Source organism: Chlorocebus sabaeus, chromosome 12 (genome assembly GCF_047675955.1).
Source record: "Chlorocebus sabaeus isolate Y175 chromosome 12, mChlSab1.0.hap1, whole genome shotgun sequence".
Lineage (NCBI taxonomy): Eukaryota > Metazoa > Chordata > Mammalia > Primates > Cercopithecidae > Chlorocebus > Chlorocebus sabaeus.
The window spans coordinates 4,064,987-4,091,707 of NC_132915.1; the positions used below are offsets into that span (position 1 = coordinate 4,064,987).

At 40.2% G+C, this 26,721-nt stretch overlaps 1 protein-coding gene and 1 long non-coding RNA gene across 4 annotated transcripts in view; one reads left to right on the forward strand and one right to left on the reverse strand.

The window, feature by feature from the left end:
* ZNF169 (zinc finger protein 169) overlaps positions 1-26,721 on the reverse strand; it is a 133,263-nt gene that overhangs the window by 58,884 nt on the left and 47,658 nt on the right. For all 3 annotated transcript variants that reach the window (XM_073021434.1, XM_073021433.1, XM_073021435.1), the window contains exons 3-4: positions 26,381-26,589; positions 22,405-22,559 (exon numbers count right to left, since the gene is read on the reverse strand). In XM_073021434.1, coding sequence (XP_072877535.1) covers positions 22,405-22,496 — 92 coding nt within the window. In that variant the 5' untranslated portion in view covers positions 22,497-22,559; positions 26,381-26,589. The remainder of the gene's footprint in view (positions 1-22,404; positions 22,560-26,380; positions 26,590-26,721) is intronic.
* Positions 1-26,721, forward strand: part of LOC140712903 (uncharacterized) — a 74,095-nt gene that overhangs the window by 10,520 nt on the left and 36,854 nt on the right. The gene's annotated exons all lie outside the window — the stretch shown is intronic.

A 26,721-nucleotide genomic window follows, 5' to 3' on the forward strand; every position in this document is an offset into this window, starting at 1 on the left:
TCTTGGATCATTTATGCAGCACTTGACCTGGGAATTCAAATCCCTGAGTTTGTCCTTTTATTTCACCACTTTGTCCAGTGACATTAGCATTAGCCAACATCATTATATTCTTTAGTTTTCCAAAAATGTTTGAAAGTATCATATACAAAGTCACTTATCTCCTTGCTTCTTATACGTGGTTGATTGGGAGTATCCAATGTAGATATTTTGTGTATCTATATGAACATGCCATGGATTATCTGGTTTATACCACGGATTATCAGTGCTCTCCCTTTACCACTGGAAATAGAATTATTAACATCTTTAAATCAATTCATACTAGACAGCCAATTCCAGAACCAATTCAGAAAACTCATCTTAAACATTCTGTTCCACTAAAACCACTCTCAGCACTAAAATCTGTATTAGGGTTCTCCAGAGAAACAGAACCAATTTTATATGTCCATATATAAAACACATAAAAGAAAATTTACTTTGGGAATTGGTTCACCTGGTTATGAAAGCTCCAAGGTCCCATGACCTACTATCTACAAGCTGGAGAACCAGGAAAGCCAGTGGTATGATTCAATCTGAGTCTGAAGGCTGATAATATAAGTACTGGCCTGAACCCGATGGCCCAAGAATCAGGGGCATTAATATCTGAGGGCAGGAGAAGACAGACATCCAAGCTCAAGCAAAGAGAAAGAATTCACTCTTCCTATCACGAGGTCAAGAGACCGAGACCATCCTAGCCCACATGGTGAAACCCTGTCTCTACTAAAATACAAAAATTAGCTCAGCATGGTGGTGGGCACCTGTAGTCCCAGCTACCTGGGAGGCTGAGGCAGGAGAATCGCTTGAACCCGGGAGGCAGAGGTTGCAGTGAGCCAAGATTGTGCCACTGCACTCCAGCCTGGGGACAGAATAAGACTCTGTCTCAAAAAAAAAAAAAAAAAAAGAATTCACCCTTCCTCTACTTTTATGTTTTATTTGGGCCCTGAGTGGATTGGATGCGGCCCACCCACACTGGTGAAGGTGATTTTTTCACTCAATCTACTGATTCAAATGCTAATCTCTGTCAGAAACACCCTCTGAGACACAGCCATTAATGTCTTACCCGCTATCTGGGTATCCCTTAGCCTACTTAAGTTGACAAATAAAATTAACCATCACAATAAAGTTACCTTCTCCTCCTAGTTTGTTGTTGAATGTTTTCATCTTGAAGATATAAATCTTCAAGTGGAACAGAACCACTTAAATGTTGTCAAATGCTCTTTCTGAATATTAAGACAATCCTGTGGGGTTTGTTCTTTGTTCCACCAATATGATGCATTATATTGATTTTTGGATGTTAAATTAATCTTGAATTTCTGGGATAAATTCCACTCGAATGTGGTATTTAATCCTCTTTTATGTTGTTGGATTTAGTTTGCTAGTTTTTAATTGAGGGATTTGCACCTATTTCATAAGAGATATTGGCTTGTAGTTTTCTCGTGGTGTCTTTTTCTGATTTTAATATCGAATCAATATTAGCTTCAAAGAATGAATTGGAAAGCGTTTTCTCCTCTTTTGTTTCTTAGAAGAATTTGTGAAGAATTGCTATGGATTCATTTTTTTTTTTTTTTTTTTTTTTGAGACAGAATCTCACTGTGTCACCCAGGCTGGACTGCAGTAGCACAATCTCAGCTCACTGCAACCTCCGCCTTCTGGGTTCAAGTGATTCTCCTGCCTCAGCCTCCCGAGTAGCTGGGATTACAGGCTTCTGCCACCATGCCCGACTAATTTTTGTATTTTTAGTAGAGATGGGGTTTCACCATCTTGGTCAGGCTGGTCTCGAACTCCTTACCTCGAGATCCACCTGCCTCAGCCTCCCAAAGTGCTGGGATTCCAGGCGTGAGCCACCGCAGCCGGCCTGAATTCATCTTTAAGTGTTTGGTAGAGCTCACCAGTGAAGGCATCTGGGACTGAGCTTATCTTTGTGGGCAGTGTTTTCATTATGAATTCTATCTATTTTCTTGTTATAGGTTGATATGGTTTGCATGTTTGTCCCCTCAGATCTCATGGTGAAATGTGATTCCACATGTTGGAGGTGGGGCCTAGTGGGAGGTGAGCAGATCATGGGGGCGGATCCCTCAAGAACGGTTTAGGCCAGGGGCGGTGGCTCATGCCTATAATACCAGCACTTTGGGAGGCCAAGGCAGGAGAATTGCTCTAGGCCCAGAGTTCAAGACCAGCCTGGACAACATAGTGGGACCCCATCTCTTCAAAAAAGTTTAAATTTAGCCAGGTGTGGTGGGGTGTACCTGTGGGCCCAGCTACTTGGGAGGCTGAGGTGGGAGGATAGCTTGAGCCCAGGAGGTCAAGGCTGCAGTTAGCAGTGATCACACCACTGTACTCCAGCTTGTCAGAGTCTTGACAGAGCAAGATCTTGACTCAATAACTATAGAGCACCCGATTCTGTTGCTGTTTTTTGGGGCCCCACTTGTAGCCCGCACAGACCTAGGAGGACTGAACAAAGCAGGGCCGAACGTGGTAATAAAAGACAAGAGACAAAAGTATATTTGGAAGAAGGGGTCAGGGGTCACCTTGCCTCTAGTGGACACGGCCCTGAGCTTTACACAGCCCTCCGTATTTATTAGGCAAAAGAGATAGCGAGAAAGCGGGGGTGATTGTCGGTAATTATCAGACAGCTTTGGTTCACAGCAGGCTTGTGAGACTGCATCCTTTGAACAATAGGCGCTCATTTTCTCAGTAGGTAACTGCAAGGAACCCCACACCAGGGAATGAGGTCTCTCAGCAAACCTTTTGGTGGCAGGGCAGTGTGAGTTTGCCCACATCCTTCATTCATGATACACAGTTTGCTGTTTGATCATATAACCTCCAGCGGAATGCTGAGTTGGTCACGTCCCACGGGCCTTTGGCTCCCTGCAATAATGATGATGATGATAATAATAATAATAAAGAATGCTTTAGCACCATCCCCTTGGTGATAAGTGAGTTGTGCTCTGAGTTCATGCAAGATTTGGTTGTGTGATATTATTCCCCCTCTCTCTTTCTCCTAATCTTGCCATGTGACATACTTGCTCTCCCTTTGCCTTCACAATGATTGTCAGCTTTCTGAGGCCTCATCAGAAGCCAAGCATATGCTGGTGCCATGCCTCTATACCCTGAAGAAACATGAGCCAATTAAACTTCTTTTCTTTATAAATTACCCAGCCTCAGATATTCCTCTGCAACAACGCAAGAACAGCCTGATACTTTGGTATGTTCAGATTTTCTATTTCTTCCTTAGTCAGATTCAGTAATTTCTATCATTCTAAGAATGTGCTCATTTCATCTAAGTTGTCTAATTTGTTAGCAGTTTTATAGTATTTCCTTTTAATCATTTTTACTTCCCTAAGGTTGGTAGTAATGTCCCCTTTGTCATTTCTGATTTTAGTTACTTAGTTTCATCTTTTTTGTTTGTTCATGCTAGCTACATGTTTGTCAATTTCCTTGATCTTTTCAAATAAACTACTTAGACTGCATTTCTTTTCTTTATTATTACTATCACTATTTCAATGATTTTAACTCTACACCTTTCCTTCTCCTTGCTTTTAGTTTGCTCTTCTTTTTCCAGTGTCTTATTGTGAAAGGTTAGGTTATTGATTTGGTATCTTCCTTTTTTTTTTTTTTTTGAGATAGAGTTTTGCTCTGTTGCCTAGGCTGGAGTGCAGTGGCCCCATCTCGGATCGCTACAAGCTCTGCCTCCCAGGTTCATGCCATTCTCCTGCCACAGCCTCCCAAGTAGCTGGGATTACAGGCGCCCGCCACCATGCGGACTAATTTTTTGTATTTTTAGTAGAGACGGGGTTTCACCATGTTAGCCAGAGTGGTCTCAATCTCCTGACCTGGTGATCTGCCCACTTTGGCCTCCCAAAGTGCTGGGATTACAGGCGTGAGCCACTGCGCGGCGGTAGGCATTTACAGGTATAAATTTCTATCTAAGTCCGGGTGCAGTGGCTCACCCGTGTAATCCCTGGTACTTGGGAGGCCGAGGTGGGTGGATCACCTGATGTCAGGAGTTTGAGACCAGCCTGGCCAACATGGTGAAACCCCGTCCCTACTAAAAATACAAAAAATTAGCTGGGCATGGTGGCAGGTTCCTGTAGTTCCAGCTACTTGGGAGGCTGAGGCAGAAGAATTGCTTGAACCCCAGAGGCGGAGGTTGCAGTGAGCAGAGATCGCACAACTGCACTCCAGTCTGGGCAATAAGAGTGAAACTCTGTCTCAAAAAAAAAAAAAAAAAAAATTCTATCTAAGCACTGCTTTAGCTGCATCCCTTAAGTTTTGGTATGTTGTGGCTTCATTTTCATTTCTTTCACCCATTGGTTAAAAATGTATCTTTAAATTTCTATATATTTGTGAATTTCCAATTTTTCATTGTTATTAATTTATAATTTTACTTAATTGTGGTCAAAGACATACTTTGTTTTAATCTTTTTAACTTACTGAGGCTTGTTTGATTACTTTACATGTGGTCTATCCCAAAAAATGTTTCATGTGCTTTTGAGAAGAATGTGTATTTTTCCATTGTTGAAGATGGAGTGTTCTGTTAGAACTAGTTGGTGAGAGTTAAGTCATCTGTTGTTGATATTCTGCCTAGTTGTTCTGGTGTGTTCAGCTGGGGTAGAGCTTCCACTCTAGGAGTAGGTGTTGAGTGGGGGGAGGTCTCAGTCTCACCAGGAATTTAGTCTGTTCAACTTGGAATGAAAGAGGATGAGGAATGCTGGAAACCTATCCCTCCTGTGATATGCCATATCCCCTGATTAGGAGCTGAAGGAGAGGGGGCCCTGTCTTCATGGCCACAACTACCCAGAATGGAGCTTCCAAAAAATCTGAGCTGGGTGTAGGGAATGGAGAGAGTGTACCACGGTTTAAGTGCCACAGACTCTAGCTGTTCTTACCATGACTTTCTTAAATAAATATTTCTTGATTTGCTGTATGCCCTTAGGAGCAACTTCCAGTTAAACTATTAAAAAAAAAAATATATATATATATAAAGTTATATTGGCCAGGATTACAGTAGCTCACACCTGTAATCCCAGCACTTTGGGAAGGCTGAGGCGGGTGGATCATCTGAGGTCAGGAGTTCAAGGCTAGCCTGGCCAACATGGTGAAACCCCATCTCTTGTAAAATAAAAAAATTAGCTGGGCATGGTGGCGCATGCCTGTAATACATCTCAAAAAATAAATAAAATAGTTATATCTTGCTGGTTTCCTGAATATTGGTGTTTTACCAGTCCCAGTAATGTGTAGAAACTTCATTTACCAGCCAGGCACAGTGGTTCATGCCTGTAATCCCAGCACTTTGGGAGGCCGAGGCAGGCGGATCACCCAAGGTTGGGAGTTGGAGACCAGCCTGACCAACATGGGGAAACCCCATCTCTACTAAAGATACAAAATTAGCCGGGTGTGGTGGTGCATGCTTGTAGTCCCAGCTATTTGGGAGGCTGAGGCAGGAGAATTGCTTGAACCCAGGAGGCGGAGGTTGCGATGAGCTGAGATCATGCCATTGCACTCCAGCCTGGGCAACAAGAGCGAAACTCCATCTCAAAAGAAACTTCATTTACCTTTACATCCTTTTGCCCTCCCTCATTTATTATTTATTTATTTTTTGAGAGGAGTTTCACTCTGTCCCCTAGGCTGGAGTGCAATGGCACAATCTCGGCTCACTGCAATCTCCACCCCTCTGGTTCAAGTGATTCTTCTGCCTCAGCCTCCCAAGTAGCTGGGATTACAGGTGTCTGCCACCACCGTCAGCTAACATTTGTAGTTTTTAGTGGAGACGGAGTTTCATATGTTGGCTAGGCTAGTCTCCAACTCCTGACCTCGGGTGATCCGCCTGCTTTGGCCTTCCAAAGTGCTGGGATTTCAGGTATGAGCCACCGTGCCTGCCCTACCCGCCCTCATTTATAATTCTCTTAGATATTGCCTTTGTATACATTGAGAACCACATTGGACAGTGATATAATTTTTGCTTCAACAAAGTTATTCAGAAAACTTAAGAGTTTACTGCATTTACCTACATTTTTCTCTTCTTATTCGTTCCTTCTTCCTGATGTTCCAAGACTCTCTGTTTTATTTTTCTGTTTAGAGAACTTCGTTTAGCCATTCTTTCAGGGTATATCTGCTGGTGACAAATTTACTTTTAAGTCCTTTAAGAATGTCTTGGGGCCAGGTGCAGTGGCTCGTGCCTGTAATCCCAACACTTTGGGAGGCACAGGTGTGCGGATCACTTGAGGTCAGGAGTTTGAGATCAGCCTGGCCAATATGGTGAAACCCCATCTCTACTAAAAATACAAAAATTAGCTGGGCGTTGTGGTTCATGCCTGTAATCCCAGCCACTCAGGAGGCTGAGGCAGGAGAATAGCTTGAATCCAGGATGTGAAGGTTGCAGTGAGCTGAGACAGCATCATTGCATCCCAGCCTGGGCATTAGCGTGAGACTCTGTCTTAAAAAAAAGAATGCCTTGAACACTCCAAAAGAGGATATTCTTCTCTGGATATAGACTTCTGGGTTAACATGTCTTTCTTTTTTTTTTTTTTTTTTTTGAGACGGAGTTTCGCTCTTGATGCCCAGGCTGGAGTGCAATGGTGCGATCTCGGCTTACTGCAACCTCCCCACCCGGGTTCAAGCGATTCTTCTGCTTCAGGATTGAAAATCCAGGTTCCCCACTCAGCCTTTGTTGACACCAGAGGAAAGGGGCTCTTCATTACTGCTAGGTGGGACAGGAGTTCAGGTTCCCCTCTAGGCCTCTGCTAATATCACCCTCGCTGGTAGGCACCAGGGCGTCTTAATACTGCTCCCCACGTGGTTTCCACTAACACCATAGTGGTGTGGCTTCATTATTGCTGGGTAATGGGGAAAGTCCTGAATCTTCACTAGGTCTCATCTGGGACCCATGTATGGGAATGTGAGTGCCTTGTTAAGCCCAAATGGGGCTGGAAGTCTAGGTTCCACAGACAGTCTCCATTGACACTGTGGAGGGCGGAGGGATAAGGATCATAAGGATAAAAGTCTCAGCTCCCCACTCAGCTTTCTCTGACTTGATCACTGTGCCTCATTAAAACCTGGCAAGGGTGGTAGAATTCTAGGCTTCCCACGCAGCCATCTGCGGGGTGGGCCTGGGACTGAACTTTGTCTGCAGTGTTTGGGGTGGATAAATTAATATCTAAATTGTATCTCTTGCTAGGTTGCTTCTTTCCTGATCTTTTGACTACAGAGTCAGTCTTTCTTAGGTCGTTATTTTTGCCTGTGCTCACTGGCATTATTGTGTTGCAGGCTTCTCTAGCACCCAGTTTGGGATATACAAGGCTAAAAGAAAGCCAAGGGAGCTTCCGTGTTCTTCCTCAAGTCTCCAGGTACCTAATCAGTCAGGCTTCATCCCTCCACCTTTCAGGGACTTCTGTTTGATTTTATCTGTACTGAACGGGATAAATAGGGAAAACTATGTCTATTCCATGTTTTCAGAAGTAGAAATCCCTCTCTAGTTTTAAAGTATAATTTTCTTAAGTATTTCCTCTACATACATTAAACACCATATCATGTAATGTTAAAATTTTTATATCAAATATGATGTAAGAAATCCATGAAGGGAATGAGAGTCGCTCATTATTTATTCCTATTTTTACCCATTCCATTGTTCTTTTCCAAAGTTCCAAGCCTCTTTGTGCTTTTTATTTCCTATTTTGACATTTTAAGCCATTTTAAAAGGTAGGCCTGCTAACAACAAATACTCTTTGTTTTCATTTGTCTGAGAAATAAAATTCTTTATTTTCTACTCATTCCTGAGGATATTCTTGCTAGATGTAGATTTCACCACCAACAATCCTTTTCACAACTCGAAGAATGTTGTGCCATTTCCTTCTAGCATGCATGGTTGCAGATGAGAAATCTGCTGTCATTTTAATTGCTTTTCCCCTATAGGTAAGGTGTCATTTCTCTCACATGCTACTTTCAAGACTTTTTTCTGTGTGTTTAGTTTTTTTTTTTTTTTTTTTTTCCCAATATGGAAGGCTTCATGAATTTGTGTGTCATCCTTGCACAGGGGCCATGCTAATCTCTGTTGCCCAGGTGGGAGTGCAATGGCACAACCTTGGCTCACTGCAACCTCCTCCTCCCAGGTTCAAGCTATACTCCTGTCTCAGCCTCCCTAGTAGCTGGGATTACAGACACATGCCACCATGCCCAGCTAATTTTTGTATTTTTAGTAGAGACAGGGTTTCACCATGTTGGCCAGGCTGGTCTGGAACTCCTGGTCTCAGGTGATCTGCCTGCCTCAGCCTCCCAAAGTGTTGACATTACAGGCGTGAGCCACTGTGCCCAGCCTGAAGCAAGCACATCTTTGTGTTTTGTTTTCAGAAGGTTAATTATAATGTGTACTGGCATGGATTTCTTTTGGCTTATCCTATTTATGTTAGCTCAGCCTCCTGAATCTGCAGGTTTATAACTTTAGCCAACGTTGGGAAAATTTCAGCCATTATTTCCTTGAATATTTTTCAGTCCCATACTCTTTCTTTTCTCTTTCTGGGACTCTGATGATACAAATGTTTCATCTGTTGTTATTGCCTCATAGGACCCTGAGGCTCCATTCATTCTTTTCTAGTCTGTTTCTCTATGTTGTTAAGATTGTGTAGTTGCTATGTATCTGTCACTGAGTTCATTTTTTTTTCTTTTTTCTTTTTTTTCCGAGATGGAGTGTCACTCTGTCCCCCAGGCTGGAGTGCAATGGCGTGATCTCTGCTCACTGCAACCTCCACCTCCCGGGTTCAAGCGATTCTCCTGCCTCAGCCTCCCGAGTAGCTGGGATTACAAGCATACGCCACCATGCCCAGCTAATTTTTGTATTTTTAGTAGAGACAGGGTTTCCCCTTGTTGGCCAGGCTGGTCTCGAACTCCTGACTTCAAGCAATCCACCTGCCTCAGCCTCCCAAAGTGCTAGGATTACAGGTGTGAGCCACTGCACCCAGCTTGAGTTCATTATTTCATACTCCAGTCATGTTTAATTAACTATTTTGCCCTTCAGTGAGTTGCTAATTTCAGTTATTGTTTTTACAGTTCAATAATTTCCCTCTGGTTCTTTTTAATATTCCCAATTTTCTGCTGAGATTTTCTATTGTTTCCATTTGTTTCAAAGAATTCACAATTACTTACTGGAGCATATTTATGACCGCTGCTTTTATGATAGCCTGTGAACTTCAATATCTGATTCATCACTGTTGGCATCTGTTGATAGTGATTATTTTTTTCTCATGAAAGTTGTAATTGTCCTGGTTCTTGGTATTATGTGTGATTTTTAAAATTATATTTTGGATATTTGGAATATTATAATGTGAGACTTTATGTTCTACAAAAGTTTCTTGTTTAACAGCACTCCCCCTGCTTGGGTATAGCACACAGGTCTTGGTGGGAGTGAATGTTTAGCTCCCTCATAAGCCTGGTTGACACCAACCTGAAGAAGTAGAGTACTAATTTATACTGCCTCTTTCAGATGGTTAGGGTAAGTTCGGCTCCACCCTCAGCCCTACTGACACCTTTCCAGAAAAAGCAGAGCACTAACTTACATTCATGGTCTCTGAGTAAATGTGTAAGTTCAGCTTCTCACTGGAACCCACTGACACTGAGGGAAGGGAAAGTGGAGTCTGACTAGCTTCAATCTATACCATTTCATTCAATCTCATGGCTATCAGATGAGGATGGAGGATCCTTTCTCCACAGACATTCCTATACACTACTAACAGTGAAGCTGAGAGCCAAATCAGGAATGCAATCCTATTCACAATCCCCACAAAAATAATAAAATACCTAGGAATACAGCTAATCAGGGAGCTGAAAGATCTCTACAAAGAGAACTACAAAACACTGCTCAAAGAAATCAGAGATGACACAAATGAAAAACATTCCATGCTCACGGATAAGAAGAATCAATATCATAAAAATGGCCATACTGCAATTTATAGATTCAATGCTATTCTTATTATACTGTAATAGAGATTATTTACAGAACTAGAAAAGACTATTTTAAAACTCATATGGAAGCATAAAAGAACCCAAATAGCCAAGGCAATCCTAAGCAAAAAGAACAAAACTGGAGGCATCACACTACCCAACTTCAAACTATGCTGCACAACTATAGTAAACAAAACAGCATGGTACTGGTACAAAAACAGACATATAGACCAATGGAGCAGAATGGAGAACCCAGAAATAAGACCACACACCTACAATTATCTGGTCTTTGGCAAAACTGACAGAAACAAGCAATGGGGGAAAGAACACCCTATTCAATAAATGGTACTGGGATAACTGGTTAGCCATATGCAGAAAATTGAAACTGGATCTCTTCCTTACACCATATACAAAAATAAACTCAAGACAGATTAAAGGTTTAAATACAAAACCCCAAACTGTAAAAATCCTGAAAGACAACCTAAGCAATACCATTCAGGAAATAGGAATAGGCAAAGATTTTTTTTTTCTTTTTTCTTTTTTTTTTTTTTTTTTGAGACGGAGTCTCACTCTGTCACCCAGGCTGGAGTCTGGAGTGAAGTGGCACAATCTTGGCTCACTGCAGCCTCTGTCTCCCAGGTTCAAGCAGTTCTCCTGCCTCAGTCTCCCGAGTAGCTGGGATTACAGGTGTGAGTCACCATGCCCAGCTCATTTTTGTATTTGTAGTAGAGACTGGGTTTCACCATATTGGCCAGGCTGGTCTCAAACTCCTAAGCTTAAGTGATCCACCCGCCTTGGCCTCCCAAAGTGCTGGGATTACAGGCGTGGGCCACCATGCCTGGTTGGAACAGGAAAAGATTTCATGATGAAGACACCAAAAGCAATTACAACAAAAGCAAAAATTGTCAAATGGGATCTAATTAAACTAAAGAGTTTCTGCACAGCAATGGAAACTATCAACAGAGTGAACAAATAACCTACAGAATGGGAGAAAATGTTTGCAAACTATGCGTCTGACAAAGGTCTGATATCCAGCATCTATAAGGAATTTTAAAAACTTGTAAGAAAACACCAAATAACCCCATTAAAAAGTGGGCAAAGGACATGAACAGACACTTTTCAAAAGAAGACATACATGTGGCCAACAATTATATGAAAAAAAGCTCAACATCACTGATCATTAGGGAAATGCCCATCAAAACCACCATGAGATACCATCTCACACCAGTTAGAATGGTTATTACTAAAGCTTAAAAAAATAACATGCTGGTGAGGTTGCAGAGAGAGAGGAACACCTATACACTGTTGGTGGGAGTGTAAATTAGTTCAATCATTGTGGAAAACAGTATGGCAGTTCCTCAAAGACCTAAACACAGAAATATTGTTTGCCCCAGCAATCCCATTACTGCGTATATACCCAAAGGAATATAAATTGTTCTGTAATAAAAACACATGCATATGTATGTTCATTGCAGCACTATTCACAATAGCAAAGACATGGAATCAACCCAAATGCCCATTAGTGATAGAGCAGATAAAAGAAATGTGGTACATATACACCACGGAATACTATGCAACCATGTAAAAGAACTAGATCATGTAGTTTGCAGAGACATTAGTTGAGATGGAGGTCACCATCCTTGGCAAACTAACATAGGAACAGAAAACCAAATACCATATGTTCTCACTTATAAGTGGGAGCTAAATGATAAGAACACATGGACATATAGAGGGGAACAGCACACACTGGGGCCTATTGGAGGGTGGACGATGGGAAAAGGGAGATGATCAGGACAAATAACCAATGGGCATTAGGCTTAATACCTACACAACAAACACCCATGACATGTTTACCTTTATAGCAAACCTGCACATGTACCCCTGAACTTAAAAGTTTAAAAAAGATAATGAAAATACAACAAATACAAATTAGTGGGGATTTAGCTAATGCAGTGCTTAGAGGAAATTTTATAATTTATTTTTTATTTTTATTTTTTTGAGGTTTCACTGCAATCTCCACCTCCTGGGACTAAGTAATTCTCCTGTTTCAAGCTCCCGAGCTGCTGGGATTACAGGCACTCACCACCACGCCCAGCTAATTTTTGTATTTTTGGTTAAGATGGGGTTTCACCATGTTGGCCAGGCTGGTCTTGAACTCCTGATCTCAGGTGATCCACCTGCCTCAGCCTCCCAAAGTGCTAGGATTACAGATGTGAGCCACTGCGCCTGGTCACAGAAATTTTACAGTTTTAAATGCTTGTATTTAAGAAGTAAATAGGTTTGAAATCAGTGATCTAAAATTACACATTAAGATGAAAAAATTAGACAAATGTCAACAGAAGGAAAGAATAGTGAGTAGAAATCAATGACATATAAAACAGTCAATTTAAAAAATTAAAAGGCCAAAAGTTGATTCTTTGAAAAGAGCCTTAAGCACCCAGGAGGTGGGTGCTTAAGCAGAGCCTTAGGGACCCAGGAGGTGGAGGTTGCAGTGAGCCGAGATTGTGCCACTGCATTCCAGCCTGGGCGACAGAGCAAGACTGTCTCAAAAAAATAAAAATAAAAAATAAATTATAAAATTTCCTCTAAGCACTGCATTAGCTAAATCCCCACTAATTTGTATTTGTTGTATTGACAAATTGGACATTGTTCAGGTTTTGTTCAGGAAAGCAGAGCCTTAATAGTGTTGTTGGATGAGAGACTTAAATTAGGAGCTATACCTTACATAATAGTGGGAGGAGCTAGAGAAGTGAAGATTCAGAAGTCCTTCTGAAGCATTGGTGCTAGATGACAAATTGGAGCTTAAAGAGATAATTGGCAATCCAATACCACTTTACTCTTGCAAGAATGGCCATAATCAAAAAATCAAAGAATAGTAGATGTTGGCATGCATGTGGTGAACAGGGAATACTTCTACACTGTTGGTGGGAATGTAAACTAGTATAACCACTATGGAAAACAGTGTGGAGATTCCATAAAGAACTAAAAGTAGAACTACCATTTGATCCAGCAATCCCACCACTGGGTGTCTACCCAGAGGAAAAGAAGTCATTATTTGGAAAAGATATTTGCACACACATGTTTATAGCAGCACAATTCACAATTGCGAAAACATGGAACCAACCCAAATGCCCATCAATCAACAAGCGGTTAAAGAAACTGTAGTATATCTATACAATGGAATAGTACTCAGCTATAAAAAAGAATGAGTTAATGGCATTCGCAGCAACCTGGCTGAGATTGGAGAGTATTATTCTAAGTGAAGCAACTCAGGAATGGAAAACCAAATGTCGTATGTTCTTACTAATAATTGGGAGCTAAGCTATGAGGCTGCAAAGGCCTAAGAGTGATACAATAGACTTTGAGGTCTCGGGGGAAAGGATGGGAAGGGGGTGAAGGAGAAAAGACTACAAATAAGGTGTAGTGTATACTGCGTGGGTGATGGGTGCACCAAAATCCCACAAATCGCCATTAAAGAACTTACTCATGTAGGCCGGGTGAGGTGGCTCACACCTGTAATCCCAGCAGTTTGGGAAGCCGAGGCAGGTGGATCACGAGGTCAGGAGACCAAGAATATCCTCGCTAACACGGTGAAACCCCGTCTCTACTAAAAATACAAAACATTAGCCAGGCGTGGTGGTGGGTGCCTGCAGTCCCAGCTACTCAGGAGGCTGAGGCAGGAGAATGGCATGAACCCGACAGGCGGAGCTTGCAGTGAGCCAGATCGTGCCACTGCACTCCAGCCTGGGTGACATAGCTAGACTCCGTCTCAAAAAAAAAAAAAAAAAAAAAAAAAAAGAGAGAGAGAGAATTGGAGAAGCCTAGCACATTTACTTACCAAAATGGGAATGGAAACAAGGTCATAGGTGGCTATTGACTCTGTTTAGACAGCCCTTCTGAAAGTTTGCAGCCAAGCATCTCCTGACAGGGCTGGGGTCAGCAGCTGGGAAGGAGAGCTGGATGTAAACCAGAGGAGCACCAGGATGAGCTGGAAACTACCAGGCAACTCTGCATCTGTCCATCAACTATCTTACACTGAACAGCTTCAGAGAGAGACTGCTTCTGCTTCCAAAATCTCATGCAGATTCACGACCCAAAACCGTAAGGAGAAGTGAATTCTGGGTAATGTAGTTCGCAGATTGACAAAGTTGCCAGCGTAAGTATCCTGTACACCAAATAAGACAGAGAGACAGAGAAATGAGGGAGAGAACACAAATTCCTCATATCTGAAACAAAACTGGGAAGATCAGCAGTTTAGAATTAAAAGGACAGTAAGTTATGCACTAGCTTATCAGGAGAACCCACTCCCGATGGTTTCGTGGGTTCTTTTCTATTTCCTAAGTGTCTCCGCTGGGTTAAGAAATAAAGGGAAAGAACACAAGAGAGAGAAATTTAAAGCTGGGTGTCCGGGGGAGACATCACATGTCGGCAGGATCCGTGATATTCCCCGAGCCGTAAAACCAGCAAGTTTTTATAGTGATTTTCAAAAGCGGAGGGAGTGCACGAACAGGGTGTGGGTCACAGAGATCACATACTTCACAAGGTAATAAAATGTCACAAAGCAAATGGAGGCAGGGCGAGATCACAGGACCACCGGATGAGGCGGAATTAAAATTGCTAATGAAGTTTCAGGCATGCATTGTCATTGATCACATCTTATCAGGAAACACAGTTTGAGAGCATACAACCTGTCTGACCTAAATTTATTAGGTGGGAATTTCCTCCTCCTAATAAGCCTGGGAGCGCTACAGGAGACCGGGGCTTATTTCATCCCTTCAGCTTCAACCGTAAAAGATGGCACGCTTCTAAGGCGGCCGTTTATAGGCCTACCCTCAGGGCGCATTCTCTTTCTCAGGGATGTTCCTTGCTGAGAAAAAGAATTCAGTGATATTTCTCCTATTTGCTTTTGAAAGAGGAGAAATATAGCTCTGTTCCATCCAGCTCACTGGCAGCCAGTTCAAAGTTACCTCCCTTGTTCCCTGAACATCGCTGTTATCCTGTTCTTTTTTCAAGATGCCCAGATTTCACATTTTTCAAACACACATGCTCTACAAACAATTTGTGCAGTTGACACAATCCTCACAGGGTCCTGAGGCGACATTCATCCTCCTCAGCTTACGAAGAAGATGACGGGATTAAGAGATTAAAGTAAAGACAGGCGTAGGAAATCACAAGGGTATTGATTGGGGAAGTGATAAGTGTCCATGAAATCTTCACAATTTATGTTCAGAGACTGCAGTAAATACAGGCATAAGAAATTATAAAAGTATTAATTTGGGGAACTAATAAATGTCCATGAAATCTTCACAATTTATGTTCTTGTGCTGCAGCTTCAGCCAGTCCCTCCGTTCGGGGTCCTTAAAAGATATAAACTATGTTAAACCTCACTTTAGAAGAAACAGGAAAACTTAATAGTTATAATTTGTTAACATAATTGAATTAGTCATAATTCCCTCAAAGAAAACTGCAGGCCCAGATAGCTCCTCTGGTGAACTTTGTAGAATATTTTAAGGAAGAAATAATACCAATCTTAAGTGCTTTCGGAAACACAGGAATAAGGAGCACTTCCCAATTTGTTTTGTGAAAACAGTATAATCTTAATATCAAAATCTGACGAGGACATTACAAGAAAAAATTAATACCAACATCCATCATGAATATAAATGCATCTTTGGCAAAATACTAGTTAATTTATTCCTCCAGCATAATCTTTTTGTCTGTGGCTCTAGTGCTATGAAGAACTCAAAATGGCCAGATAGTCTCAATTTCCAGTTCAGTATAATCACTGTGGTGTGCCCCAGGGAAATTATTCCCCTTTTGAGTACTAAAACCTCTAAGCCAATGGAACGCAGTCATGAGAACAAGAAGCAAAAATTTTTCTAATGGGTCATTTTGGTAATAGAAATATAACTTCCACTTTGTCTTTTGGTACCTAGTGCAAGTGATGTAACTATGGGACAAACAGAACTATTTATTGTAAACAGTTAAACTATTTAAATAGTTATTGTAGTTATTTACTGGTTGGTTTCTGGTTTAATTTGCATTTTTTTAATGATGATGTTAAACATCTTTTCGCATGCTTAATAGCCATTTGTATATATTCTCTCGTATTTAACTTTTTTCTGCTTTTTCTTTTATACTTTGTTGTAAAGTTTTAAAATATATATTCTGGGCCTGGTGCCATGGCTCACACCTGTAATCCTAGCACTTTAGAAGGCCAAGGTGGGTGGATCATGAGGTCAGGAGATTGAGACCATCCTGGTTAACACGGTGAAATCCCGTCTCTACTAAAAATACAAAAAATTAGCCAGGCGTGGTGGCAGGTGCCTGTAATGCCAGCTACTCGGGAGGCTGAAGCAGGAGAATGGTGTGAACCTGGGAGGCGGAGCTTGCAGTGAGCCGAGATCACGCCACGGCACTCCAGCCTGAGCGACAGGGCGAGACTCTGTCTCAAAATAATAATAATAAAAAAATAAAAATTATTAATCTATATTATTGAACACACAATATATAAAAATATAAGTTGTGACAGTGATAACATCAAAGGAATGGAGCTATGTAGGAGCAGAGTCTTTGTATGATATAGAAGTTAAGTTGGCATCAATTGAAGAAGGGAATCAAAATGTTCCACTACAAACCAATTAAGCACAAAAGAAGGCAGTAATGGAGGAAATGAAGGACAAAAAGGCTATAAGGCATATAGAAAACAAGTAGCAAAATGGAAAAGCCAAGTTCTCCCTTATCAGTATGTACTTTAAATATAAATGGGTTAAACTCTTAAATAAAAAACAGCAGTTGGCAGAATGGATACAAACAAACTGAAAACCCCATGATCCAACTTTTGAGATGCCGCAAAAGCAGTGTTCAGAAGGTAATCCAGAACTGAAAATGCCTACTTTTAAAAAGAAAATATTCAAAATCTGTAACCTAACTTTACACGTTAATGAACTAGAAAAAGAACATTCTAAGTCAAAGGCTGGCAAAAGGAACAACATAATAAGGACTAGAGTAGAGATAAAATAGAGAGTAGAGAAACAGTAGAGAAAAGTCAATAAAACCAAAAGTTGTTCTTTGAAAAGAGCAACAAATTGACTAAACTTTACTTCAACTGACAAAGAAAAAAAGAGATATGTAAATAGCTAAAATCAGAAATGAAAGTGGGGACATTACTCTCAACTGTACACAGATAAAGAGGATTGTAAGAGAATACAATGAACAACTGTATGCCCACAAATTAGATAACCTAGAAGTAATGGACACATTCTTTAAAACACATGACTCATGTAAACTGACTCAAGAAGAAACACATTTTGCATAGCTTTATAACAGGTAAGAATATTTAATTGGTAATGAAAAACCTCCCGACAAAGAAAAGTCCTGGACCAGATAATTGTACTGGAGAATTCTACCAAATGTTTAAAGAAGAATTCACATCAATCCTTCTCAAACTCTTCCACAATACAGAAGAAGAGAGAATAGTCCTAACTCACTCTCAAGGCTACATTACTCTGATGCCAATGTCAGATAAAGACATCGCAAGAGAGAAAATTATAGCCCAATATTTCTCGTAAATATAGGTTCAAAATTCCTCAATAAAATATTAACGAACTGAATCCACAGCTAACATCATAATGTGAAAAGTCCACAGCTAACATCATAATGGTGAAAAATTGAAAGTTTCCCCCTGAGATAAGGAATAGGAAAAATGCTTGCTTTCAGTCATGCTATTCAACATGATATTGTAATTTCTAGCCAGAGCTATTAGATGAGACAAAAAAAAAAAAAAAAAAAAAAAGGTGTGTGTCGGGGGGGGGCGGCTTTCAAATTGAAAGGAAGAGGTAAAATTATCTCTCTTCACAGGAATCCCAAAAATCTACATGAAAGCTACTACAGCTAATAAACAAATTCAGCAAAGTCACAGTGTAAAAATCAATATATGAAAATTAGTTGTTTTTATATGCCAGCAACAAACAATCCAAAAAGGAAACTTAAAAAGCAATTCTATTTACAGTAATATCTAAAATAATTAAATAGGAATAAATCAAACCAAGAAGGCAAAAGACTGGTACAGTGAAAACTACAAAGCACTGCTGAAAGAAATTTAAAAAGACCTAATCTAAATACATGGACAGACATCCTGTGTTTATGAACAGGAAGACTTAACATTATACTGATCCTCAAATTCATATGGAATTACAAAGGGCTCTGAATTGCTAAAACTACCTTTAAAAAGAATAAAGTTGGAAGACTCATACTTCTCAACTTTGAAATTTACTACAAAGCTACATTAATTAAAATATTATGGTGCTAGTGTAAAGCCAGACATATAAACTATTGCAATAGAAAAGAGTTCAGAAATAAACTCTCACATATATATGATCAATTGATTTGCAACAATGATGCCAAGACCATTCAATGGGGAAAGGACATTTTTTCACCAAATGGTACTGGAAAAACAATATCCACATGCAACAGAATGAAGTTGGATCCTTATCTTAGACAATATAAAAAATTAACTCAAAATGCATCAAAGATCTAAACATAAGAGCTAAAACTATAAAACTTTTAGAAGAAAATTTTGGAGAAAATCTTCATGCAATTGGATTTGGCAATAGTTTCATGGATATGACACCAAAACCACCAGCAACAAAAGAAAAAAAGTAAGGCCATGTGTGGTGGCTCACGCCTGTAATCCCAGCACTTTGGGAGGCTGAGGTGGATGGATCACTTGAGACCAGGAGTTCCAGACCAGCCTAACCAACATGGTCAAACCCTGTCTCTACTAAAAATACAAAAATTAGCTGGGCGTGGTGGCGCATGACTGTAGTCCCAGCTACTCAGGAAGCTGAGGCAGGAGACTCGCTTGAACCCAGGAGGCAGAGGTTGCAGTGAGCCAAGATTGTGCCACTGCACTCTAGCCTGGGCCACAGAGCGAGACTCTGTCTTTAGAAAAAAGAAAAAAAGTAAGTAACTTGGGTTTCATCAAAATTTAAAAGTTTTCTGCATCAAAGGACACTATCAAGTAAAGGCAAGCTTTAGAGTGGGAGAAAATATTTGCAAGTCACATACCTGATAAAGAACTAGTAATCAGAATATATAAAGAACTCTTGACTGGGCATGGTGGCTCCCTGTGTGTCTGGAGTTGGTTCCTTCCGGTACGTTTGTGGTCTCACTGACTTCAAGAATGCAGCCACAGACCTTTACAGTGAGTTTTTCAGCTCTTAAAGATGGTATGGACCCAAAGAGTCAGCAGCAGCAAGATTTATTGTGAAGAGTGAAAGAACAAAGCTTCCATAGCATGGAAGGGGACCTGATTGGGTTGTCACTGCTGGCTGGGTGGCCAGCTTTTATTCCCTTATTTGTCCCCTCCCATTTTCTGTTTCTGTCCTATCAGAATGCCTTTTTTTCAATCCTCCCTGTGATTGGCTACTTTTAGGATTCTGCTGATTGGTGCGTTTTACAGAGCGCTGATTGGTGCATTTTACAGACCACTGACTGGTGCGTTTTACAGAGTGCTGATTGGTGTATTTTACAATCCTCTTGCTAGGTACAGAGTGCTGATTGGTGAATTTTACAATCCCCTTGCTAGCTACAGAGCGCTGATTGATGCGTTTTACAATCCTAGCTACAGAGTGCTGATTGGTACATTTTTACAATCCTCTTGTAAGACAGAAAAGTTCTCCAAGTTCCCACTCCACCCAGGAAGTCCAGCTGGGTTCACCTCTCACCAGCATTTTGGGAGGCACAGGCGGGTGGATCACTTGAGCCCAGGAGTTTGAGACCAGCCTGGGCAACATGGCAAAACCCGTCTCTACACAAAATACAAATATTACCCAGACATAGTGGCATGTGCCTGTAGTCCCAGCTACTTGGGAGGCAGAGGTGGGAGGATAGCTAAAGCCCAGAAGTGGAGGTTGCAGTGAGCTGAGATTGTGCCACTGCACTCCAGCCAGGGTGACAGAGTGAGACCTTGTCTAAAAAATAAAAATAAAAATACCCCCAACAACAGGAAAACAATCCAATTTTTTTTTTTTTTTTTTTTTTTTTTTTTTTTTTTTTTTTGAGATGCCCCTTGCTCTGTCCCCCAGGCTGAAGTGCAGTGGCGCGATCTCGGCTCACTGCAAGCTCCACCTCCTGGGTTCACGCCATTCTCCTGCCTCAGCCTCCCAAGTAGCTGGGACTACAGGTGCCCGCCACCACACCTGGCTATTTTTTGTGTGTTTTTAGTAGAGACAGGGTTTCACCATGTTAGCCAGGATGGTCTCGATCTCCTGACCTCGTGATCCGCCCACCTCAGCCTCCCAAAATGCTGGGATTACAGGCTTGAGCCACCGCGCCTGGTGGGAACAATCCAATTTTTAAAAATGGGCAAAGGATGTGAATAGACACTTCTCCAAAAATAGTACACAAATAGCCAATGAGCACATGGAAGTTTGCCATTAGGGAAGTGCAAATCAAATGACAGTGAAATATCACTTCACATCTGCTAGAATGGCTATAATTTTTTCAGAAACAGAAAATTATAAGTGTTGACAAGTATGTGGAGAAGTTGGAATCCTTTTGTATTGCTGGTGGGGGTGCAAAATAGTGCAGCTGCTGTGGAATACAACTTATCAGTCAGTTCCTCAAATGATAAATACAGAAATCCAGCAATTCTACTCTTAGGTATATATCCAAAATAATTGAAAGCAGGGACTTAAACAGATATTTGTACACCACTTTTCACAGTAGCGTTATTCACAATAGCCAAAAGGTGAAAACAACCCAAGTGTCCATCAACTGTTGAATGAATAAACAAAATATGCTATATATATATAATGGAATATTATTCAACCATTAAAAGAAATGAAATTTTTATATATGTTACAACATAGTTGGCTTTCAAAAACATTATGCTTAGTGAAATAAGCTAGATACAGAAGGACAAATATTGTATGAATTCACTTGTATCAGATAGAATAGGCACATTTATAGAGACAAAAAGTAAGATAGAGATTACTAGAGAATGAAGGGAAAGAAGGAAGGAGGAATTATTGTTTAATGGATTCAGAGTTTATGTTGGGGTTGACAAAATTTTGAGTATATATAGTGGTGATGATTCCACAACATTGTGAATGCATTTAATGCAACTAAATTGTACACTTACAAAAATGGTTAAAATGATATTATGTTATATTTTACCACAATAAAATTTTTTTTTAAAAATCAGTATAACCTTGGCTAAAGAATAAAGGGATCTCTAATTTCAATTGGTTCTACAAAACTACCTCAGGGGCATGCAATCTACCCATCTGACAAAGGGCTAATATCCAGAATCTACAAAGAACTTAAACAAATTTACAAGAAAAAAATCAAACAACCCCATCAGAAGTGGGCAAAGGAAATGAACAGACACTTCTCAAAAGAAGACATTTATGCAGCCAACAGACACATGAAAAAATGCTCATCATCACTGGCCATCAGAGAAATGCAAATCAAAACCACAGTGAGATACCAACTCACACCAGTTAGAATGGCAATCATTAAAAAGTCAGGAAATAACAGGTGTTGTAGAGGATGTGGAGAAATAGGAACACTTTTACACTGTTGGTGGGAGTATAAACTAGTTCAACCACTGTGGAAGACAGTGTGGTGATTCCTCAAGGATCTAGAACTAGAAATACCATGTGACCCAGCCATCTCATTACTGGGGATATACCCAAAGGATTATAAACCATGCTGCTATAAAGACACAGCACACGTATGTTTACTGCAGTACTATTCACAATAGCAAAAACTTGGAACCAACTCAAATGTCCATCAATGACAGACTGGATTAAGAGAATGTGGCACATACACACCATGGAATACCATCCAGCCATAAAAAAGGATGAGTTCATGTCCTTTGTAGGGACATGGATGAAGCTGGAAACCATCATTCTCAGCAAACTATCGCAAGGACAGAAAACCAAACACTGCATGTTCTCACTCATAGGTGGGGACTGAACAATGAGATCACTTGGACACAGAGGGGAACATCACACACCGGGGCCTGTTGTGGGATGGAGGAGGAGGGAGGGATAGCATTAGGAGAAATACCTAATGTAAATGATGAGTTAATGGGTGCAGCATACCAGCATGGCACATGAATACATATGTAACAAACCTGCACGTTGTGCACATGTACCCTAGAACTTAAAGTATAAAAAAAAAAAAAAGAAAAGATGGTCTTTGCTATAAGTCAAAATATAAGGAGCTACAGTCCTTATATTTTATTTAAAATTTCCTTTGATTCCGGTCAAAATGATTTAAAGTTGGGAAGATGATGTCACTCTTAACACCTGAATAATGAATACAGTCTTGACTTTACAAGTAGATAAAAACCTTGAACATTTGCTGATACACTTTGGGCAACAAATGTAAATAACCAGCAACAAGTTGAAACCAGATTTAAACCTGTATGACTTGTTCTTCCTTCTTTCGGCGTTCTTCATCCTGTAAACGTTTTTGTTGTTTTTTGGATACCACTTCAGTAAAACCATCATCATTCAAATTTGACTGGGGATCTTCAATTACTGGTACTTCAGGATGATCATCAATTATAACAACACCTGTGGGTGTGGAAAAGGATTTAAGATATTTTCTGTTTTTCAAATGTTTCCCACCCTATAGCATGGCCATTCATTGTAAAGATTTGAAAAGATTTCATACACTTAAAAGTTAAAAATAAAAATCCTAAAACTGGCTAGGTGCAGTGGCTCACGTCTGTAATCCCAGCACTTTTGGAGGCCAAGATGGGCATACTGCTTGAGGCCAGAAGTTCGAGACCAGCATGGCCAACATGACGAAACCCTCTCTCTACTAAAAATACCAAAATTAGATGGGTGTGGTGGTATACACCTGTAGTCCCAGATACTTGGGAGGCCGAAGCACAAGAATCATTTGAACCTGGGAGGTGGAGGTTGCAATGAGCTGAGACCGTGCCACTGCATTCCAGCCTGAGTGACAGAGTGCGACTCTGTCCAAAAAATCCTAAAAATATCGTTTTAAATGATATAGTTAAGTAATATAGTGGTAATGCCTTAAAAAAGAAACAAAATCAAAATTTTCCTATGAACTAACCTCTATCTCTTAGCCTCAGATCTGTATAGTGCTTTAAAAGATCTACAAAACATTCTACCTCATTTGCATCTAACCATTCTAAGAGGTGGCTGTTACTATTATTTCTCTTTTTCAAAAAATGAAATAAACTGGCTTAGTGCTTCAGCATATTGGGAGGCCGAAGTGGGAGGATCATTTGAGGCCAACAGTTTCACACCAGCCTGGGCAACATGGGGAGACCCTGTCTCTACTTTAAAAACAAACATATAAATAAATAATGTTTTAAAAAATGAAATAAGCTGATTTAAGGTAAGATGACCGGCCTAGATGGTCTTATGACTCTTAATGTCTCTGTTTTATGTAGACCCTTGTCTACAGTGTGGAGTTTTAAAAAATAAATGTGTTATGGGCAACGTAGTGAAACCCTGTCTCTAGAAAAAATGTAAAAATTAGCTAGGTGCACGCCTGTGGTCCCAGCTACTCGGGAGTCTGAGATAGGAGAATGACTTCAGTTGGAGGGGTTGAGACGGCAGTGAGCTGAGATCATGCCACCACACTCCAGCTTGGGAGAGCGAGACCCTGTCTCAATCAATCAATTAAAATAAATAAATGTGTAAGCTGTGTGTGAATGTAAGATGGCATAGGTGAACACATACCAAAATCATCTAGGTGATGAATAACTCAAGATCATTTCTCAACTTCTTTTCCCACTAACCATTACTTTGTCTATCTTAAAATTATCCTATATCCCAGTCAGTATGTGAAATATAAATCCATCAAATAATATTTCCAAGAAAAATTAAATTACTTCAGGTAATGTAATTTTTTATTATAGGTATAATATCTGAACAATAAGTGTAAGTATCGAGAAAGAGTGAAGCAATTTAAAGAAATTATTTAATTTTCAAACAATATACAATATTTTAATTGGAAATTACACATACAATAAAAATATTTTTCTTGGAAACAATAAGTATACAATTCAGGATGGTGATAACTTGTTGGGTACAGCAACAAGGGAAGGTGATACTTGTTAGGTATAGCAACATAGGTATGATCAGGGAAGTGGTCACAGAGAAACTATCTACAAACAATTCTTCTAAAATAGTTAAACTTAGCATTAACATACACTGAGAGATGAAATGAAAAATGACTACTGGCTTTCACTCCTTAGAAACTGGCTGGGCACGGTGGCTCACACCTGTAAACCCAGCACCTTGGGAGGCCAAGGAAGGCAGATCACATGAGGTCAGGAGTTCACGGCTAGCCTGGCCAACACGGTAAAACCCTGTCTCTACTAAAAATACAAAAAAAATTAGCTGGGCGTAGTGGCACGCGCCTGTAGTCCCAACTATTCAGAAGGCTGAGGAGGGAGAATCATTTGAACTGGAGAGGTGGAGGTTGCAGTGAGCTGAGATTATGCCACTGCATTCCAGCCTGGGCCACAGAGTAAGACTCCGTCTCAAAAAAAAAAAAAAAGGAAATTTGATTTCAAAAGAAAAAAAAACCCAGTTGATTCTGATTTATAAGACAAGCCTACTTGTTTTTAAAATCCTTTTAAAAATCATGAACTCTGTAAAATGAAGCATATTCTCATTTCAATGAAATGTCTGAGTCAAACATTTCAAAGGATGTCATGCACACATTACTTCAGACTGATGGAAAGACCTCATCATAATTCTAATATCATCTCAGTTTTTCACTTACACTAAAATGTGTGTGTGTAAAGCCTATCTTATTATTTCAACTTCCTTATTTCACCCAACTACATGTATCATTTATGGAAAATTTGAACACTACATTTTAGTTTCCAGTGCCCTCTTCTTTTTACCATTTTAGGTTAGGCATATTACTTAAAAATAATGTTACCAGGAAAAAGAACTAAAGGTGACTAACTCTTAAAGATAACTTTAATGAGTTGAAGGGAATAGCTTAATTTCTATCACCACTTCAGAAATATAGTTTTTATCTGTTTTTGCTACGTCTTTTTTTTTTTTAACAGGCATGCGCCACCATGCCTGGCTAATTTTGTATTTTTAGTAGAGACGAGGTTTCTCCATGTTGGTCAGGCTGGTCTCAAACTCCTGACCTCAGGTTATCCACCCAACTCGGCCTCCCAAAGTGCTGGGATGACAGCCCTGAGCCACTGCGCCGGTCCTAGTGGCTCACGCCTGTCATCCCAGCACTTTGGGAGGCCAAGGTGGGCGGATGGCTTAAGCTCAGGAGTTCGAGACCACCCTGGACAACATGGCGAAAACCCATTTCTTCAACAACAAAAAATTAGCTGGACATGGTGGCTCATGCCTGTAGTCCCAGCTACTCGGGAAGCTGAGGCTGGGGAATTGCTTGAGTCTGGGATGCAGATGTTGCAGGGAGCCGAGATTATGTCACTGCACACCAGCCTGGGCAACAGAGTAAGACTCTGTCTCATAACAAACAAACAAACAAATGAAGAATTTGCATTGCTCACAAATTTCCAGGTAATGCTGATGACGTGGGGACCACGCTTTGAGAACCACTGGTCAAAAAATAATGTCCATGAGCTGTGCTCAAATCAGGGCTTAATATGTACAAATAACCATTAGGCAGATGAAAGAAAAACCTCATCTACATCTCTCATACTAGAATAACTGCAACTAACCCAACTTTCCTATTACTACTATTATTACTACTATCTGAGCTATCTGGTCTTAACTTAGTAAATATCTCGATTTTATTCAGTATTTCCAGTTTCATCCAAATGAATGGCAAATAGTACATTTCACATGTATAAATGTCTATACACAGATACTCCTTGTCTGTTTCCTCATCTAGTATTTTCTTGTTGCTTGTATTATCCTTCACATTTGATCCTCTATTACTTCATGGCTTTCCCAGTTATCCACAGTGACACTGCCTCTTGTCCTATTATTTATTTTGTATTTGCCGTATCTTAGACACCAATTTTACCAAGGACATAATTCACCGAGTTTAACATTTAGTTCCTTTTGTTTTTAATAATACATCTATACCAATATAACTAAGAATCAAATTTCTGTGCTTTCTCAAATCTGGCAAACTAGAGTGTTTACTTAATTTTCTTCCTCTTTTTTGGAAGAACAGTGCAATGCTATTGGATTATTTTTAACAAAAATTTTATTAAGCATTCAAGGCTACACTAAAAGCTGGAGTTATTTTAGTTTAAGTTCAATTAGTTAGTGTTTCATAATCAGCCACTATGTATACCTTGAATGTCCAACTCTTTCCTTCTTGGAAAACTTCTTTAATTGTGGCATCTACATTTTAAAATGTAACAAATAAATAAATAAAATGAAAGAAACCTAAGACATACTTGCATAATTGTTGAGATCAAACTGAGACAGAGCATCCACTTTCTCTTTAGGTTTTTTAGGACCTGGTTTGGGGTCTTCTCTTTTTTTCCCAGTAGAATCTTTGGAGTTCTTTTGTCCTGTACCATTAGGTACTCCTTCCTGATGGTGTGCAGAGTTGCCATTGACGAGGTCAACCCCAGTTGTGCCTGCAGGCTGGTCATCAAACGGCCTACAAAAAGATGACTTGAGGTATTACTATTTCCACCTATCCGAACAAAAGAAAAATGCTCTTATTGGCAGTTTCTAAAGTTCATTCTAAGATGAAACACCGCTGGGATAGAAAACTAACTGTAACCAAACA